The following is an 18,000-nucleotide window of genomic DNA, read 5'->3' on the forward strand; positions in this document are numbered from 1 at the left end:
GTGACACCTTTCAGTGTCCTTTAATATTCACTTCTTGTTCTCTGTAGTGCTAAGAAATATGTGTGTATCAATCACTTTTGGAGTAAAACAGGAGGTATATGTTTTACGTGTACCCAATCATAGCACTGTGCTCCGATATTTCCATGGTGCTACCATGGAAATCAAATGATTAAGAAGCTCCATTTTACAAAGGACTGGGCTGAGAGATCCTGCACAGTGACATGTTGCTAAAAATAGCCTTCTGCCAGGCAGATACATGTATGTGTCTGAAATTACTTTGGCTTTGGCTTTTGATTTTGTGGGACTGATGATGGCAGCAAGCATGTGCAAGAATACGAAAGAGTTTAGGCAATAGGACATAATTTGAATCTGTTTAGGGAAATATCACTGCAGCCATCAAATCCCGAGTTGACTTAAGCAAGCAAGATTTTTGGCGATCACAAAGACAAGACAGCATTTTTTTCCTTGCACTGTTTTCATCAGTGTATCGTCAGTGTTCTTGCTTTCTCCCTTACTACACCATTTATCTTCAGTTGGCTCTGTCTATTTCTGTGGGAAATATCTGTACACTACTCTGCATTTTCAGTACCTCATTACGTGTTTCAAGCTCACACCCAGAGCTCACAGTCATATTTCCATGCAGGCAGATCTTTGCTCACAGTGCACTGCTATGAGAGCATCTCACAATTCTGAACCAACTGAAAAATGAGTATTCAAAATGTCATGAGTTTAAGCCTATCGAGGGTAAGTGGTGTTTTTAGTACCTGAGGCACAGGAGATATGGATATACCTTGATTCTTTTTCCAGCTTTGTGAGTGATAGTGGATTTGCAGTGGTTGAGTGGATTAACTCCTTTGTCTGTTTTTGATACTAATTAACATGAAATAATAAAGCCAAGCTTTATCTCGGAAGTAGTATAAGTCTTAGAGGCCACCCATATGGGAAAAGGATTATGCTTACAGCCTTTTTTTTTTCCTGCTTTATAGTGTGAAAATAATAGCAAGGCACTGAGCTACAAGAGCAAAGTTGTTTATGTTTTTTTTCTCTCCTTTTTTTTTAGTAGATCACATTTTTCCTACTATCCTTTGGCCCGGGGGGGGGGGGGTGGGGGTGGGGTGGGGGTGGGGGCAAATCCCCATTTTGTGAAAAACACTAGAAAATGAATCCTTGTATTTCACCAATGCCAGTAATGGTGCAGCTGCTGTAGCACTAACTTCCTGCGTTCAAGAGAACCCAGACATTTTTACTGCCTGAAAAAGAGGCTTAATCCTGACAACCATGGCTCTTACATTGCTGCTGTTGCTGGGAGAGCCATGTCATAGTGGGAACTTCGCCAGACTTCTGCTCTCCCTGTCCTCCTCCAGCACTGGACAGAGGTAACAGTCCTACTACAGAGCTCAGTGCTGATGAACCTCTGTCTGCCACTGAATTTTAAGTACTGCTGAGATCAGGGTTGCTCTGAAGAAGATTAGATCATGCAGTTCTTAATAAAATGTTAAAGGCTAGGTCTCTCTAGTGTCTTGGTATTGCATACAGGAGAAAAAACAAATGGTCTGTAAACAACAGTGGGAATTTTTTGTGGTGAAGATTGAAGAGCTAGTGAGATACCAGCGTAAAAGACAGCAAAACCGTTAATAACTGTGAGGACAAAGTGGTTTAGTCAGAACATCTGGAACTATGTCTTTGAACTAAAATTCTCAGAACTCTTAGAGGTAAAAGTAATGGTTATAAAACCTATTTCATTTTAGTGACATGCTAGCAGTTTCAGTTTGTTACAGATTTAACAGAGAGGAAGAGTAAAGGAAGAGCTCAATACAATAGGAAAAAGGAAGAGTAAGGAAAACATCTTGGCTTTATGTAGAAAGATAGAAGTAAATAGTAGTCAACTAAGATTTTTAGAGGCTTTTTTTAATGTTTGTAGAGAGCACTGAGCTCTGCATATAATGGGTAAGTGTACTGTTTCACACTGACATGAATGTTGCTTACATGAAGAACAGTAGGCTGTGCTTGGAGTAGTGACATATTAATTTTGCTGGAAACTTCACGGTTAACAAAGGAGGGAACAGAATGTAAATAGAGTCTGCTTCTTTTTCTTCATTAAGGTATACGAATGCTGGATGGAATAGTCACTGATGCTATTGAAGCCAGTTCAATTGGTTTCAATCCAGAGCATGTCGATATTTACAGCGCAAGTTGGGGCCCTAATGATGATGGTAAAACTGTAGAGGGACCTGGGAGACTGGCACAGAAGGCTTTTGAGTATGGAATAAAGAAGGTACGATGCTTAAGAGAAAGATAGAGTAAAATGTGGTAGAGAACAGAATTATAAAATGGTTGACACCAGGGAAAAAAAACCCACCATGGTTTGTGCTCTTTTTGCTCAAGTGTATTTAAAAAGGAGGAGATATGTTTTAATAGTACAGATCAGAGAGTTTACCAGCCAGAAAAGCACCGTTGAAGCTTTCTAACTGGTTTTAAGCTGTTATTCTCCACAGATAAGCTTTCTTTTTCCATCCTCACTTTTTCTGCCTTTGTCTCACCCTGCCACCCTTCTCTGCACTGAACAGTAATTGGATTTCTGCACTGAAAGCCTATACAATTCAATATAAAATTTCTGCTTTGTACGTATTTTGCTGTGTGAAATAGCAATGCATTTCTGCACCCTGTGGTTGAGCTTGTTTTGTATTAATTGCATTAGTTTATAAATTGGTGCATATCATGATCCAGTTAAAAGGAAGATAGTAAAAATGCATGATGAAGAGAATTGGAAACAATGTTTTTACAGTTCTTTTTCATGTTGTCCTCTTTAGATCTGGTTGGATGATAAGTAGGGTACAAACTGAGAGCTACTGGGGATGTATTAATACTGCCTTGCTCTTGCCAGTGAGGTAAAAAGATACCTAAGGATAGACAGGTACTAATAGAGGAAGACAGATTCAGAGATGAGAGAGGAGAGAGATGGAGGGAAGCTTGAAGGACAGAAGCAAAAAGAATGGGTTTTGGAAGAAAGGCAATTAACATTAGCAGACAGAAGGAGAGAAGAAAGAAGAGTCTGACAGCTGATGGGCATACTCTGAGGGAAGAATGGAGACCAAGAGGAGTGGGCTGGCGATAAACAGATCTAAGTCCAGAGGTAGGCAGCAAGAGAAGAAGGAGAATTAAAGGCTATAATTAGGGAGCAAGTGTTCAGTGGGCTTACTCTGAAAAAGCAGGTTCTTTGGTGAAGAAAGTATCTTTTTTCACAGCTCATATTATTTCTCAAGGGGAGCAAATTTGCCCATTCGTCAGGCTTTGGCAAGGATCTGGATGATCTCCACTCGGCTTAAAGTCAGACAGAGTTGGGGTGACCAGTGACTTTCATCCCTGGCACCTTCATTGCTGGCCTGTATGCTTAGTCTTAAGTGTCTTAAGAGGTATTAGCAGTACTCTTAAGTGAAACCAAAGCAAGTATTTACATATACCAGTGCTTTTTCTGGACTACAGCCTTTATTCTCAATGTAAGATACGATCTAATTTTCTGTAACTGACATAGCTTGTTCTTCCCATTTTAACGGTTGCATCACAAAGAGTGCAGTTTGCTTTTTCTTTATTTTTGGTATTTTAAGTACTGCAAATGTCTTAACACTTCCATGAATAATTTCAAATCTCATCTGAGTGGGATGATAAAAATCTGTATTTAACTGCTGTTTCTAATGAATGTGCATAAACCAATAATGAGCAACATATAAACTTTTGCTCTTCATGTGAAATTTTTTTCCCTTGAAGGACTAGCACAGCTTAAGACTGGGTAAGGTAATACATGTTTCCTCTACAACAGCTCTGATACTTTACATGCTGTCAGCTGCCAGCATCAGTTGTTAGCTGCTGCCCCCTCTTTACATACTGGAGACCAGAGCAGGGAATGAACATGGTTACATCTGGAGACTGGTGTTGCTGGCCCCCAGGCCTCTAAGAGAGGATTTTCAGTGAGATGTGCTTGCTGGCATCCTGTGTTTCAGCAAGTAAAGGCCAACCATGAAAGGCTTCCTTACAAAAAAATGGAATTGGTGGAAAAGTCTTATCGTGTACATCATTCATACTGTTTATGCATACCTCCATGATTGCAGAAAAGGCAAGTGAAATAAGTGAAATACATAAGTTTTTACTTCCCATTTCTTAAAAAAAAAAAAATAAAGAAAAATACTTTTTTTCATAGAAATAGTCTGAACTAGAACATCAGTGTATGGGAAAACTTACCCATTGAATACAGATTCAGTTTTTAACGTAAAAGCCTATTCTGAGGAAAATTGCTGTACCTGGAACACTAACCCTTGACCAGTCAAACTAAGATATGTACTGTAGGGTGTGTAGTAGGATGCCTCAAGTAGCTGGTTTCTTCTGTCTCTGTCTTCTACAGTGCGCATGGAAAACCATCCTTTTCTATCTGAAAATGTTTTATTTGTCAGGCTTTTTGGGGGGGAGGGGTTGTTGAGAGTACATTACAGAGACCAAAATCTCTTTGATAACTGCTCATTTCCATTTTCTCTAGGGCCGAAATGGGAAAGGCTCCATTTTCGTATGGGCTTCTGGGAACGGAGGCCGTCAGGGTGACAACTGTGACTGTGATGGTTACACTGACAGTATCTACACTATTTCCATTAGCAGTGCTTCTCAGCAGGGCCTTTCTCCTTGGTATGCAGAGAAGTGCTCTTCAACTCTGGCCACAGCATACAGCAGTGGGGATTATACAGACCAAAGAATTGTAGGTTGTTTTTACCAGATTCAGGACAAACATAAAAATATATTTCATATGCAAATAGCAAGCGAGAGCTCTTAAATGCTTGTTTTCTAGTATCCGCTTTGTGTTATGTGTTACATGCTTAGTGCTTTTACCTTAGAAAACAGAGGGGTTTATGATTCAAAAAGTGATTGCATTCCTGGAACGTCTTCCACTGTTAGCAATAGCTAAACAAAATCATTGTGTTGATCCAGTTAAATCAGCATGCTGAATTTGCCTGCTGTTTGTATTGCAGAGGTCTCTGCATGAAGCTTTATATAGTCTCATTCTTCAGAAAGGGCAAATGAAAGGAGTTTTAGAGGAAAGGCAAAAAGAACCTTTGAATTTAGTGAGTCAGTATCTCTGTATACCTTGCCATTACCTTTTGTAAGATGTGACAGCAATAGTACTGCTAGCGAAAGTTAAAAAGTACTCAGCAAATAGGCATATCAGTCTGCATGCATTCATTACTGTGCAAGAAATAACTTGTACTGAAGAAAGTTCATGTGATAAAATCATGTTGAAGTACTTATAATTTCTGTTCAGCCCTGGTGGATGCTAATTTTACTATAAACTACATTGAAGGGGATTAAAATGTCATTCCAAGTTAGCCAGGAGATGTATCCTTCCTAAGTGGTTTCTCTTCATGCCTGAGATGTAGATACATGGGTAGAAGAGCTTGGTATTTAATTTCCAAATAAAGCACATGTTTCATTGCAAATTATAGTTCTTCTGCTGAAGAGGGAGCAGAACACCAATACTAATCCTATGAATAATTTTCTAGCAAGCAGTAATTTTAAATGTTCTAGGCCCAACACAATGATCTGTTTTTATGATTCACCAGTAAGCCTGAAACACTTATTGTGAAACCTGAGAATAAAATAAGATACTTAGTGTGGGAGTATTTTGTTCCAACACAAAGCGTTTTGATACAAAAATTATAGTTGAAGTAAAAAGAGTGGATTGAAATATGAACAGATTTAAGCATCCATCACTTTTGTGCTGATGAGGAATGTATAGATGTGCACCAAGTAAAGGATATATGGTTATGTTTGTGAGTGTGGATATGACTGTATTTACAACTGTTTATTCATGCAGTCTTTTTCTGTTGTTGTTTTTTTTCTGTCAGACAAGTGCTGATCTTCACAATGAATGTACAGAGACTCACACTGGGACCTCTGCGTCTGCACCACTGGCAGCAGGAATTTTTGCCTTGGCACTGGAAGCAAAGTAAGATGCCACGCAATTACCTCTGAAACTCCTCTTTCTCAGCCGCACCACCATCTTTCCTGAAGTGTTGTCTGCATGAAGTGGCACCATCTCATGCTGCAACTCCACTTTCTGTCAGTCAGACTTGCTCAGGCTGATGACAAAAATAAGCAGCTACTTGCCTCAACACCTTCTAAGCAAAGAAGAACCAACATAAGTCATATGTGATGAGAGAGGAATTTTAGTCCCATTTCGTGCATTGGCCACAATTGTTCACTGAATTCTGTCAATTGCACTTCAAAGCAGTGAGGTTGCACATGTATCAGAACATGATTTGAAGACAATAGGTTGGAGGAGTTTAAATTAAGTCTTTAGTCAACTTCCTGAAGCTTTGCTGCTGCTGCTGAGACATAAAATGGAAAGTACCCAACCTTGACTGTCAGAGCAGGCTGGGAGCAGGCAGGTTCAGATCCTGTAGGGCTGGTAGTCAGAATGTAGGACTAAAAGAGGACAAGAAAGAACAGGATAAGACAAGACAATGGCTTTTTCACAGAAAACACATCATGCATCAAGGCGTAGGCTTAGTGCTTGAATGGTGTGGGTTCAGCTCCAGTTCCCATTGCATACTCCTTTGATGGCATAAGCCAAGATGCGTAGGGCCATAGAGTTAACAACAGATAGAATCAAATACCCAGTTAATTTTCAAAGTCCATGTCCCATAAAGACTGATGGGACATACTGAAATGCCTGAATAATTTGGAAGAATTTGACTCTCAATTTTGCTAGATAACTATTCTTTATTTACACAGAAACCTTGTCTTCCTGGAGAAGCATTGTGAGGATAAGCATGTATACTTTAAGCACTGTATATTTTTAAATAATGGAAAGCCATATACCTTCAAATTGCATTCTGTTGCAAACTAAATAATAATTATAACGTAATTAGATCATTATTAATAATGGTCACATTGTTATTTTTATTGTTGAGATGCATTGTTATTACTTATTATAATTGTAATTATTATTAATAATAATATTATATTATTATTGATATTATAATATTATTGATATATTACTATTATTCCTATAATAATAACTGAGAGAAAAAAATAGCCCTGAAACAATTAACGAGGAACATTTTCTCAACAGCCCAAATCTAACATGGAGGGATATGCAGCACTTGGTAGTGTGGACCTCAGAATATGATCCACTGGCTGGAAATCCAGGATGGAAAAGGAATGGAGCAGGACTAATGGTCAACAGTCGATTTGGGTTTGGACTACTCAACGCCAATGCGTTGGTAGATTTAGCTGATCCCAAAAGATGGAAAGGTGTACCAGAAAAGAGAGAGTGTATTGTGAAAGACAAAAGCTTTAAACCAAGGTAAGAATTTGCATTGCAGTAATAAAGCTTGTATCTCTTTTATTAAAGCCTGAAAGATAGTATTCTGCACAGATTGCTCTGAACCAGACTAAGAGATCTCTTTTGATTCATTTAATTTTGCCTTACTGTGTCAGGGGCAGGCAAGGAGCATTTCTTTGCTTGCTTTTTTTAGTGTAAGACTGATGGAAATTGCTAGCATGAAGCTGTAACAAAGATAATTATATCTGCTTGTGCAGCCGTTGTATGGATGGATGATGCTGTGAGACTGAAACCAATCAGGTAAGCTATGAATGTTTAGAATGCTGTCAGAAGATGGGTAAAAAGATACCAAAGACTCCCAGGGATTTTAAAAAAATTAAAAGTCTGTAATAGGCCTTAGCAATTCTTCTGTGGTAGGCAACAGTACATGTTGAAGTTAAGGTGATAGATTGAGCTTTAGTCACATGTGGCACATCTCTTATGAAACACAAATCTTAAAGGCTCACTAAAAAGACTTACTAGCCACATTCAGAAGTGCTCCCAGCGTAGTGGGCCTAACTGAGCTCAACATGCAGGTAAGTTATAATTAGTCACTAAGCTGTAATTAAGAAGGATATAATTTTTGTCTCCACTTGTTCGCTTACAGATTTGTTGTCTATTAAAAACACAGCTATTTCAAAGATTGAAATTATACTGTGTGAGTGCATTAAAAATCTTTCTGCAGAAATATATTACTATGTTTTGGAGTGTCACTTCTTGGTAACCTTATTATTTATACTGTTTCACTACCAATTTGCTTTTGTGAGCTCTCCTTTCCAAAGAGTGTTGACTCAGTGCTGATGTATGTAATACTTTCTGTTTATATATGTATATTGCAGTCCTCTATGTTACATTATAAAAACAAGATCCCACAATTCTGAATTTGGAATAATTTATGTGGAGATTTGGATACCTCATTCTCATTAGAAGTAATGAAATTTGTACATGGGGAGGTTTGCATAGTAGCTCTTTGTACAGAGAATGTACAGATGTTAGCTTTTCTTTCTTGGGATGGTGCTGACTACAAAAGGTTAAAACAGCTGTGCCTGCTGCAGTAGTTTAACTCCATGATAGCAGTTCATCTGAATATTTGAATGAGGCAACTAAGTCTAAGCCTGATATAGTCATGTGATGCAAAGATTGGTATTCTGTAGTCTCTGCTGGACAACAAAGTTTTGATAGAAACACTTGGTTGTCGGACTTGCTTGCTTCCAGGGTATGTTGCACAAGTCTGTCTTAAGCAGCTCTTATCATTTGGTCCACTTAAGTGTTATCTGTGCTTCCAGAGCTCCCCATGGCTTTTACTGGAGCATTCAAGAAAATAATGAATGTACAGTTTGTATTTACTTCTTTCTTTCTTATAATTTTGAAATGGGTGTTAAGTGTGTCATTTGCACTTAACATAATGATCCAGAATCAAAAGTTTCTATGCACAATCAAAGAACTCTTGTAATTTTGCCAGGTTATTAAGAGCAAATGAGGAAGTCATCATTGAAATTCCCACGAAAGCCTGCGAGGGTCAAGAAAGCTTCATTGCATCTCTGGAGCATGTGCAGCTGGAGGCAACGATTGAGTATTCCCGTAGAGGTGATCTTCATGTCACTCTGGTATCTCCAGCAGGTACAGGAGGCAATTACATGCTTTGTGTTGCTGTGGTGTGTAACATCTATTTCCTTAAAAAACACCTCCGTGTTCTTCAGTGGTTTAAAAAGAGCTAAATACATCATCAGACAAATGTAGTGACCTCCAGTGGGAGAGCATGAGTACAAAGCACCCTGGGAACCAGGAAACTGGTTCTCTGAAACCCTTTTTTAGCCTTCATGTGTTCTGGGTTTATTTGTGAGAAAAGGTTTGAAAGTGAGACTTCAGAAAATGAAGGCACTGTTTATAATAGGTTTTTGTGTAGCAGCAGGGCCTATAAAAACTGAGAGTTCCTGGCAGACAGCAAATTACAGTTCAATAGTGCTTATCAGCCTTACTACAATTAAACAGACTAATGGAAAACTGAGGAAATCTGACTCCCTAGATTTTGTGTAACTGTGTCTTCCCACTGGTGTATTTAATAACATGGTGTCTCTTTGTACAGCTATACTAAATGTGTTAGAATATGGCAAGCCATCTTGACAATGCCCAGAAAAACACCATGAGGAGAAGAAAAATAAAAAAGAGAATTAGTATGAACAACTTGGTAGAGAGTAAGATGTGTTAGATGAACTGGTGTTAGAAGGAGAAAGGCAGGTGTTCAGGTATGAATTTAAACATGAGGCTGATCTAATTTACTGAAATTAATGGCTAATCTAGTAATTCAGAGATAAACTACTAGAGTCTTCATTTGTATTATTACTGTAGGATCTCACTAGGGAGCAGGGTTAAGATACTGTACATGCAGTGTATTTCAAAACCCTACCTTGTCTGAGATTCCTTTTAAGCCTAACCTTAATTCTTCCTTTTCTGAGTCTACCTTTTTTCCTTTGAGAGCAATGTTGTTGTGAGGTGTTTTACCCTTGTCTCTTGGTGGTATTTCCAAATATAATTCCATCTTAGATAAGTTTTAGTTTGGGAGTAAATATATAGGCTGTGTGTAGTTACATCATGGAGATGACAGCAATAGTAACTCTTACTCTACTTTTATAGAAGTATTTCTCTGCCAGAACACTATTCTGTTGCTAATCTGTAGGAAGCATGGCTTCATCTTAGAAAAACACCTCTTTTTGAAAGACTGACAAAAGTAATATGTTCTTCATCTTTGTATGTATTTCTAAGAGTTTAGCTGAGATAGTCAAGTGCTGCTGCCTCCACTATATTATCATGTTTCCTTCATGGTTCAACTATTTTTCCCTTGGTTCTTGCTGTTTTTCCCCTTTTCTGTAGAACAGTGCTACCAAATGTTTGTCATTCCTTCTCTTCATTTGTGGTGTTACCTTTAAATATATTTACAGCTTGTGATCAGGCTCCCTGGGGCTTCTTTGCTTCTTATTATGTAAATATAACTCACTTGCTCTCCGGTTATATGCAGAAAAGCACAAGAAAATTCATACTATATGCAGCAGGATCTTTTCTGCTGCAGAAATATTCTGGGAACTGCAATATTTTTGTTATAATATCAATGCAAATTCTTTTCACCCTGTTGAACTCTCAGGCTATAACTCACACTAAAAATCTCAACTGTGAAATTCAGGATAAGGCTTTGGTTTCACAATACTGTGTAAACTGGTTTGCCTTCCGAACTTCTATCTCAGAAGTTTCTTGAACCGGTTGTCAGTGTAAAAGGCTGATTGCATCTGACCTCTGTTTCTTATGTTTCTTTATGTGCATCCACTGCTTTTTTGTGTTGGAGATTGAACACTAAGCAAGATGTACCTTTTTTCATGATCTAATGTGATGGTTTTTATGCTGTTAAATACTGCTGTGAAAATAACTAAAGGAACCACTGATCAGAAGTAGCACATTTCCTGTTCCACACGCCATGCAATAGTGCATTTTCCAGGTTATCTGTGCACTAGATAATGTGCAAGCTGAGCAACGTGAAGAGTAAAAGCAGTTACAAATGAAAGTCACTGCTGTTGATCTTGCACTAATACAGGGACCAGCACTGTCTTACTGGCTGAGAGAGAGAGAGATAGATCTCCCAATGGCTTTAAGAACTGGGACTTCATGTCTGTTCACACATGGGGAGAGAATCCAACAGGCACCTGGGTTCTAAGAATTACTGATATGGTAAGTATGTCTGTATGTTAACTAGCTACATTTGGAAGCTAACACAGGTAAAAGGATCATTAACCACTCTTCTCATTAAGCAAGCTACAAGAATTCACTCAAACTAAATCTCCATCTGTATTAAAGATATGGGGCTTTGAGTAACCTCATCTAGTGGAAGGTGACCCTGCCCATGGCAGAGGGGATGGAACTAGATGGTCTTTAAGGCCCCTTCCAACCTGTACCATCCTAGGATTCTATGATTAAAAGATAGGGTCAAATTTTCATGATCTTTACATAAATGCAAAGAACCATCCTCATTTCACCAACATGTACCTGTCAAAAAAATTTCATGCCTGTGTTTCTCACACATTATATGTCAATGAAAGAAATCACTTCATATAATTTTCTATGATTCATGGAGTGAAATATGTAATCAATGTATGATTAACTATTATTTAGTTAATAATATTTCTTTTTCTGTAGAAGAGAGCACAGGCTATGTCTAGTCTTTTCTTGGTGTGTACATAATTTTCATTAGTTCAAAACTTTTTGAACTAATGAATTTCATGTGAAATTCATTAGTTGAACCTCAGAGAGCTGTTCTGGTATATACCTTTCCCTAACTTCTTTCTTAGAGTAATTACTGCTGAACAGCATTTAAGGATTAAAGACAAGGAATCTACAGATAGGCAATAAATAAGTTTACTAGGACCACCTGGGGATATGGATTACAACAGCAAGACACCAGAATAAAGCTGCTTGATAGGCAACTGAAAAATCATTCTCTTCAAAGAGAGAGTGATCAAGCACACTCATCGCTGGAGGATTTCACTGAAGTTGTCTGTTAATAAGCTTGTCACTAGGGGTCAGATCCTGCGAGAAACTGAATGCTTCCTAGCGGACACTGAACCTCCAGTCCCTATTAGCCTCAGACTGTAAACAGGAGGATAATGCCTAGTACTTCGCAGATGGACAAGGCAGTAGAAGTAAATATCAGTGTCAACAGTGTAGTGGTATTGCTGCAGGCTTATAGATAACTCCATGATTACAGATACCCTGCTCTTTGTAATCAATATAATGCATTTTTTTAAAAAGTTTAGAACATTTTGTTTGCAATTATCTCTCACTTTCAATTTTCAACTGAGAGTTTTCTGAAACTTATAATAAACCAAGCATTTTGTCCTCAAGATATCATGTACTCTTTCTTCAGCTTGTAGTGTTTTGTGATTCCTGAAATAAGCAGAAATCACAGATTCCCATACAAAGTTATTCATAATTTAGTTGTGTGAGCTGTGTGTGTTAACTTTGGTATAGACTTCTGTTAGGAAAGAAGAGCTTCAGTCTCTATCTTCAGTCACTAAATGATAGAGCAAAAATTCTGAAAGAAGCTTTGGTAAAATAAAGTTTTAGCAGTCTCTGTACTTGTCTCTTCGGTTTTCTACTGCTAAAATACCACTGCCAAACCTAATGGACCTAAAGCTGTCTTTCAGATTGCTTTGTACGTCTCTGCAGAATATTATTCCAAATTACTGTTCCAGTGGTAACTTTTGTGAGGAAATTGCAAAGGAATGGCCTAGTGAATAGATAATAATAACACAAAATACTACTTCAGTGATTTTTAGCATTCTAATGTTAATTGTAACAAAATTCCACTGATGCTCACACGATTAATAATTATGTTGCATCAAAGTGTGATATTTGGAGTAGTTAAACCATTGCATTAAATCCCACTTTCTGATATATCCTGTCTCTAATATATCTCTTTTATGCTTATAAATAATTGTCTTAATTTAGATACTGAAAGCCTTATAATTTATTTTAGTCACTTCTGTCTATTTTACAATCAAATGTCCTGTTTTGTCTTCTTATGTCCTGAGAACCTGTGCTAATGCCATGCATGTCTTTTAGTCCAGAAGAATAGAAAATGAAGGAAGGATTGTAAATTGGAAATTGATTTTGCATGGCACTGCTACACAGCCTGAACATATGAAGCAGCCACGTACATACACATCTTACAATGCTGTGCAAAATGACAGAAGAGGAGTGGAGAAGATGACAGATTTTGTAGAGGTAGTATGCGGTTAGGTTTTTTCCCTATCTATTTTAAAATTTATAAGAAAATGTTTTTTTTTCCTAGTAGGAAGATCTGTGCTCATTCTGTATTTATGTCATCTAGCCCCTAACTACTTTTGAGTTTTGTATTGTAATTTTGTCCATGTCCACAACTGGTATTTTTATTAGTCTTTGTTTTCATATGCCAATATGTAAGGGTTTTAGGATAGTAAGAGGATATTGTTACTAAAGCAAGAGGATATTGTTACCAAAGCAGTAAACTCAATAGCTAATGCAGTTGAGTGGTACAAGGAGGAGGAAGACACCTTGGACAGACACACTAAATTTGTGTAATTCTAGTGAGAACAAGTGTCACATCCAGAAGGAGCTTTGCCTGCTGGAGTGCTCCCAGGATGTTTGGAAGGAAGTTAGTAATAGAAAACATGACAAAAGTCAGGGATTCACTGATTCAGAAGGTCTGCTTAAATGGATGCGTTGCTGCTGTCTCCTTTGTCACTCTTACTTTACATATCAGGTAGAGTGCTCTAAACAAACTCCAGGCTTCTGAGTGTGACAGTTTGTTTCTAGATACACAGGGTGGTAGTATTGTACATTTTCACAACACGTGATTATGTCAACATCTTTAGAATACTTAATTAATTACATAATCACAATAATGTCCATAAAGTATGGAGGGGTTAATCTTCCTCAGCTGGGTTTGAAGGAGAAGATTGGGGGAGACATGATTATGATCTTTAAATACATTAGATAAGTGTCCGCAGGTGCAGCAGCCATGTACATGAAAATAAATTGGAAGAAATATGTCAGTATAGGAGGCATAATAGACACTGTTGAAACAAGGTTATGCCGCTCACCAACTTCTCTGTGCGTTTGTGTCTGGCATTAGTCTTCCAGGGTTTCCAAGGTATATGTCATGGCCAACTGTTAGCCATATTTCACTATCTTTTCTTAGGTGAGATTACCAGCAGAGAAGGTTATATGGAAGCACAACAGTATGTGACACAATCAGAGCTGCCATCACTACTGCATATGCTTCCTTCAGTTACACTGCTGAGGACCTGTCTCCCATAGTACAAACAGAAGTATCTCTTAAGTCTGGGACAAATCCTGCTATAAAATGACATGTTGTAACCTGCCAATGTGGAATCTGAATTTATAACTTCCTACGTTGGATGTGTGGTGGAGGGATTTGACAGTTTATATAGTGCTTTGATAGTCTGTTTTCTTGCAATTATCTAGTTCTTTTCTAGATGCTAAGTGGCTCCTGAATGAAAAAACAGCATATACCCACACACAGATAGAAATAGATAACCAGAGCAAATCTGAATCCAGTTGGTTTTCTCTGTCACCTAACTTTCTTATGCTAATATGTATTCTAGGACCATACCACACAAGAGAACATGCGTGAAAAACCCAATGTCACAGAAAATACCAGTAGTAGCAGTGACAAAGCAGAAGATAAAATCCCATCAGAGGCTATGCTACATTTACTGCGAAGTGCTTTTAACAGACAGATGGCTCAGAAGCGACTGCCAAAGAAGACTGCAAGTGAGAAGTTAAACATTCCATATGAGCACTTCTATCAAGCCCTCGAAAAATTAAACAAGCCCTCCCAGATGAGAGATTCGGAAGAAAGTCTGTACAGTGACTACATTGATCTTTTTTACAATGCCAAACCATACAAGCATAGAGATGATAGACTGCTGCAAGCCTTGATTGATATTATAAATGAAGGAAACTAAACTATAGGGTCTGTCACTGAGTTGGATATATTCATTCTCCCCACTTCACTTGTAGGCTTTTTTCAGAAGTCTGTTGTATGCTCTAGTTGTGTGATTGCTGCTTTGATTGCTTCATATTTAATACAAATATCAAGGAAGAAAAAAAAAAAGTGTGTGGGAGTATAAGCCAGTAAACTGATGCTTTTTAGTAATAGCTTTTTTCAAAGCCTTTCTTCATTACCATCAAGAGTAGATTTGCCCCCTCAGGCATGAAATCCAGTAGTATTCCCCTGAAAACTTGAATGCTCTATTTTAAACAATTTTCACATTACTACCCTATTCGAAACTTGAATTACCAAGCAGTTTTGAAGCAAACTACCAGAGCTATGGGGAGGTACTCTCATCCCTGGATTTTTAACGAATATTGAAGTCTTATGTTTGGAATTTGTTGCAGATTTAACATGTGTAGCCAGTACTGCTTCCATCATAGGTTTTATGTTCCTTCTCCAAACAACAGTGCTCCCTTACCCTTCTATTCTCCCATAAAGGAGCAACTCAGAGGCTGGAGTTGAACTGGATCATCAGTGGACACTGATGAAGTTATTCACAATTTAGAATATAGACAGACACTAGCATAAAATATCCCCAAATGAGGATGGCCTTCTCGCCACCTAACTTTAATTACCTAAGTGAAGTGCCTGTATTATGAGCCTAGTCGTTCTAGGCTATATTTAATGAGGATAGAGGCTCCTATAGATAGCACTTCAGAGCACTTGGGTAGTCTTTATGCTGTTTTTAATTATCTGGATGGTGTACTGATCTTTTCATATCAACTATATGAGCTTTGGAGACCAGCCACCTACCTATGGAGCCTCAGTTAGATTCTTAAAAGTAAGTAATATAAACGAGATGCCTATGTCTGCAGTAGTCAGGACAATGAAGCTGGGATCTCTTTGTCCTTTCTTTGAACTGCAGCGGAGGTGGAATAGAAAGGGTAACTGCACCAGCAGATCCCACTTAAAGACTGGATCTTGGAGTGTCTGGGATAGATTGTAACATTTCCCAAGTATCTATGAAGTTAAGGCAAAATGGAGGGGGAGAGGTATGAGATACAAAAAATACTCCAAGAATGGAGTCAGAAATTTTCCACACAAAGCTCTCTAAAGTTAGTCAAGACTGACATATTATTTTGCTTTTCATAATTAAAATAATGCAGTGTTGGATGCTCAGAAATTAATGGGGATCTAGAACAAGGAAATGGAGATTCCCAGGGGATATTTTTCTCATTGCAGTGCCTAAGATAATCCAAACAAGTGCTGAATGGTTTTTACTTTATTTTCTCTCTCATCTACTACTGAAATGTGTTTTCCAGACACTCTAGAATATTTGATTCTCCTTCACTGTCTACTCTTTAAAAGATGATGCAAGTGTCTCTAAGTCAGGAATTTAGCTTTTTGCTCACAATTCATCAGTTTGGATAGTGATTTTTCATACTTCCCAGTAAATTCTGTAATTTAAAGGCAAATCTATTTATTGTAACAATATTTAGGTCATCTTCTGTGGAAAAAGGGACTGCTCTAAAGACAATTTTGAGAATTGTCTTTCCAAACTGGAGATTTAAAAATCTCTGCTTATTCTTTCTTTGTGATAGTTTCATGCCTATCATGGGCTTAGTGTGCTTTATTACCAGCTTTAGATAGATTTAGCTTAGTTGATTTAATAACTCGTCCATATTTCTTGTCCATACTTCAAGGATAACAGCTCCATGATTCTGACACTGAATCATTCCCTCTCTACTAAAAAAAAAATTGATTAGAATGAGAAGTCATTAAAAAAAATCCCCACAAGTGGTCCAGATCAGAAAGCTTTCTTCTGCTGTCCCTTACATATACAAGCTTTCTGGCAGTTTATAACTACTGAACAAGCAAAACCATAAAAATGTCTAATTGCTGTAATTGCAGAGTGAGAGCACTAACTTACTTCCACTAATGTTTCATTTTCAGAACTAGGAGTTTTATCTCCATGGTAAATATTCCCATCTGGAGAGGTAGGACCACTTTTAGTCGTGTGCATTGAAACTCAGAGGTTGGTTCCCCCAGATAACAGTGGTTTTAACCAGTCTTCGTTCAGGTATGTTACAGCAAGGAAAGTACTAGCAACACTAAATCATGCCTTGGAAAAGGTTTTCAGATAAAACGGGTGGAAAACATAAGACCTTCCTTTCTTTTAAGATTAGTTCCCACGTTGTAGCCAAAGTTTCATCAGAGGACAAGTTTAAAATCTCTCTTTTGAATGTTTCCAACACAGAGTAGATTGTAAAGGAGTAAATTATTTTTATTGTTAGTCTTTCCTTGGTGCCTGTGTGGGTTTTGTGAAAAATGTAAAAGGGAAAAAAAAAGTTTTCTCTCAGAATTTTAGATTATATTTTCGTTACAGGTATTTATAATATAGCAAAGATTTTATTGAACAGACAGAATTTTAAAAGGCATAATAAATTATATTGAAGAACCAGATTTTTCTTGGGAAAGAGACAATTTCATCCAATAAAGATATTTTTTAAAAGGCATGTTCCAATAGCAACTGTAGCATGTATGTAATGTGATGTTAGATTTGTCTACCAGTGACTTAATACAGTGTGTTAGCAGAGCTCAGTGTGTGGTCTTAACATTTTTAAAGAAAACGATAAGCTAAAGTCAAGCTATTGACCTAAAAGGACTGGGAAATACAGTTTAGAATTAAAAATAATGGCTTGAAGAAATAACCTGGGATTGGGTGGAGAAAGTGTGTGATTTATTGAATATGAATGGCAGAGGATTTCTTCACCAGGAACACTGGAGTGCTTACTCTTCACAACTGCAGCCAAAGTAAGATTTGTTGCAGACATCAGTGACAGCAGCACTGTCTGTAATTAAGATCCTGTAGCTCTTAATTACAAATTTCTGCCTTTTTCACATAAAGGTGTGTGTGTCAGAAGCACTATAATGAAATAATACATCAGAATGATACAGGGGCTCAGCATTAAATACGACAACCTTCTTGCATCAAAGCAGGAGCAGTTAAAATATTTGTTGTTCCTCCCCACCGCCCACTGCTTGTATTTCAAGCCAGTAGAGAAACAAGACCTTATAGACCATTATGTAC

At 37.7% G+C, this 18,000-nt stretch overlaps 1 protein-coding gene across 1 annotated transcript in view; it reads left to right on the plus strand.

The window, feature by feature from the left end:
* The window catches only part of PCSK1 (proprotein convertase subtilisin/kexin type 1), a 30,030-nt gene extending 12,605 nt beyond the window's left edge, over positions 1-17,425 (plus strand). Inside the window, exons 7-14 of the mRNA XM_065663088.1 lie at positions 2,103-2,275; positions 4,529-4,741; positions 5,886-5,986; positions 7,115-7,348; positions 8,829-8,986; positions 10,950-11,083; positions 12,974-13,135; positions 14,518-17,425. Of these exons, the coding sequence (XP_065519160.1) occupies positions 2,103-2,275; positions 4,529-4,741; positions 5,886-5,986; positions 7,115-7,348; positions 8,829-8,986; positions 10,950-11,083; positions 12,974-13,135; positions 14,518-14,880 (1,538 nt within the window). The 3' untranslated portion in view covers positions 14,881-17,425. The remainder of the gene's footprint in view (positions 1-2,102; positions 2,276-4,528; positions 4,742-5,885; positions 5,987-7,114; positions 7,349-8,828; positions 8,987-10,949; positions 11,084-12,973; positions 13,136-14,517) is intronic.
* The last annotated feature ends 575 nt before the right edge of the window (positions 17,426-18,000 follow it).

Source organism: Lathamus discolor, chromosome Z, assembly GCF_037157495.1.
Source record: "Lathamus discolor isolate bLatDis1 chromosome Z, bLatDis1.hap1, whole genome shotgun sequence".
Taxonomy (NCBI): Eukaryota; Metazoa; Chordata; class Aves; order Psittaciformes; family Psittacidae; genus Lathamus; species Lathamus discolor.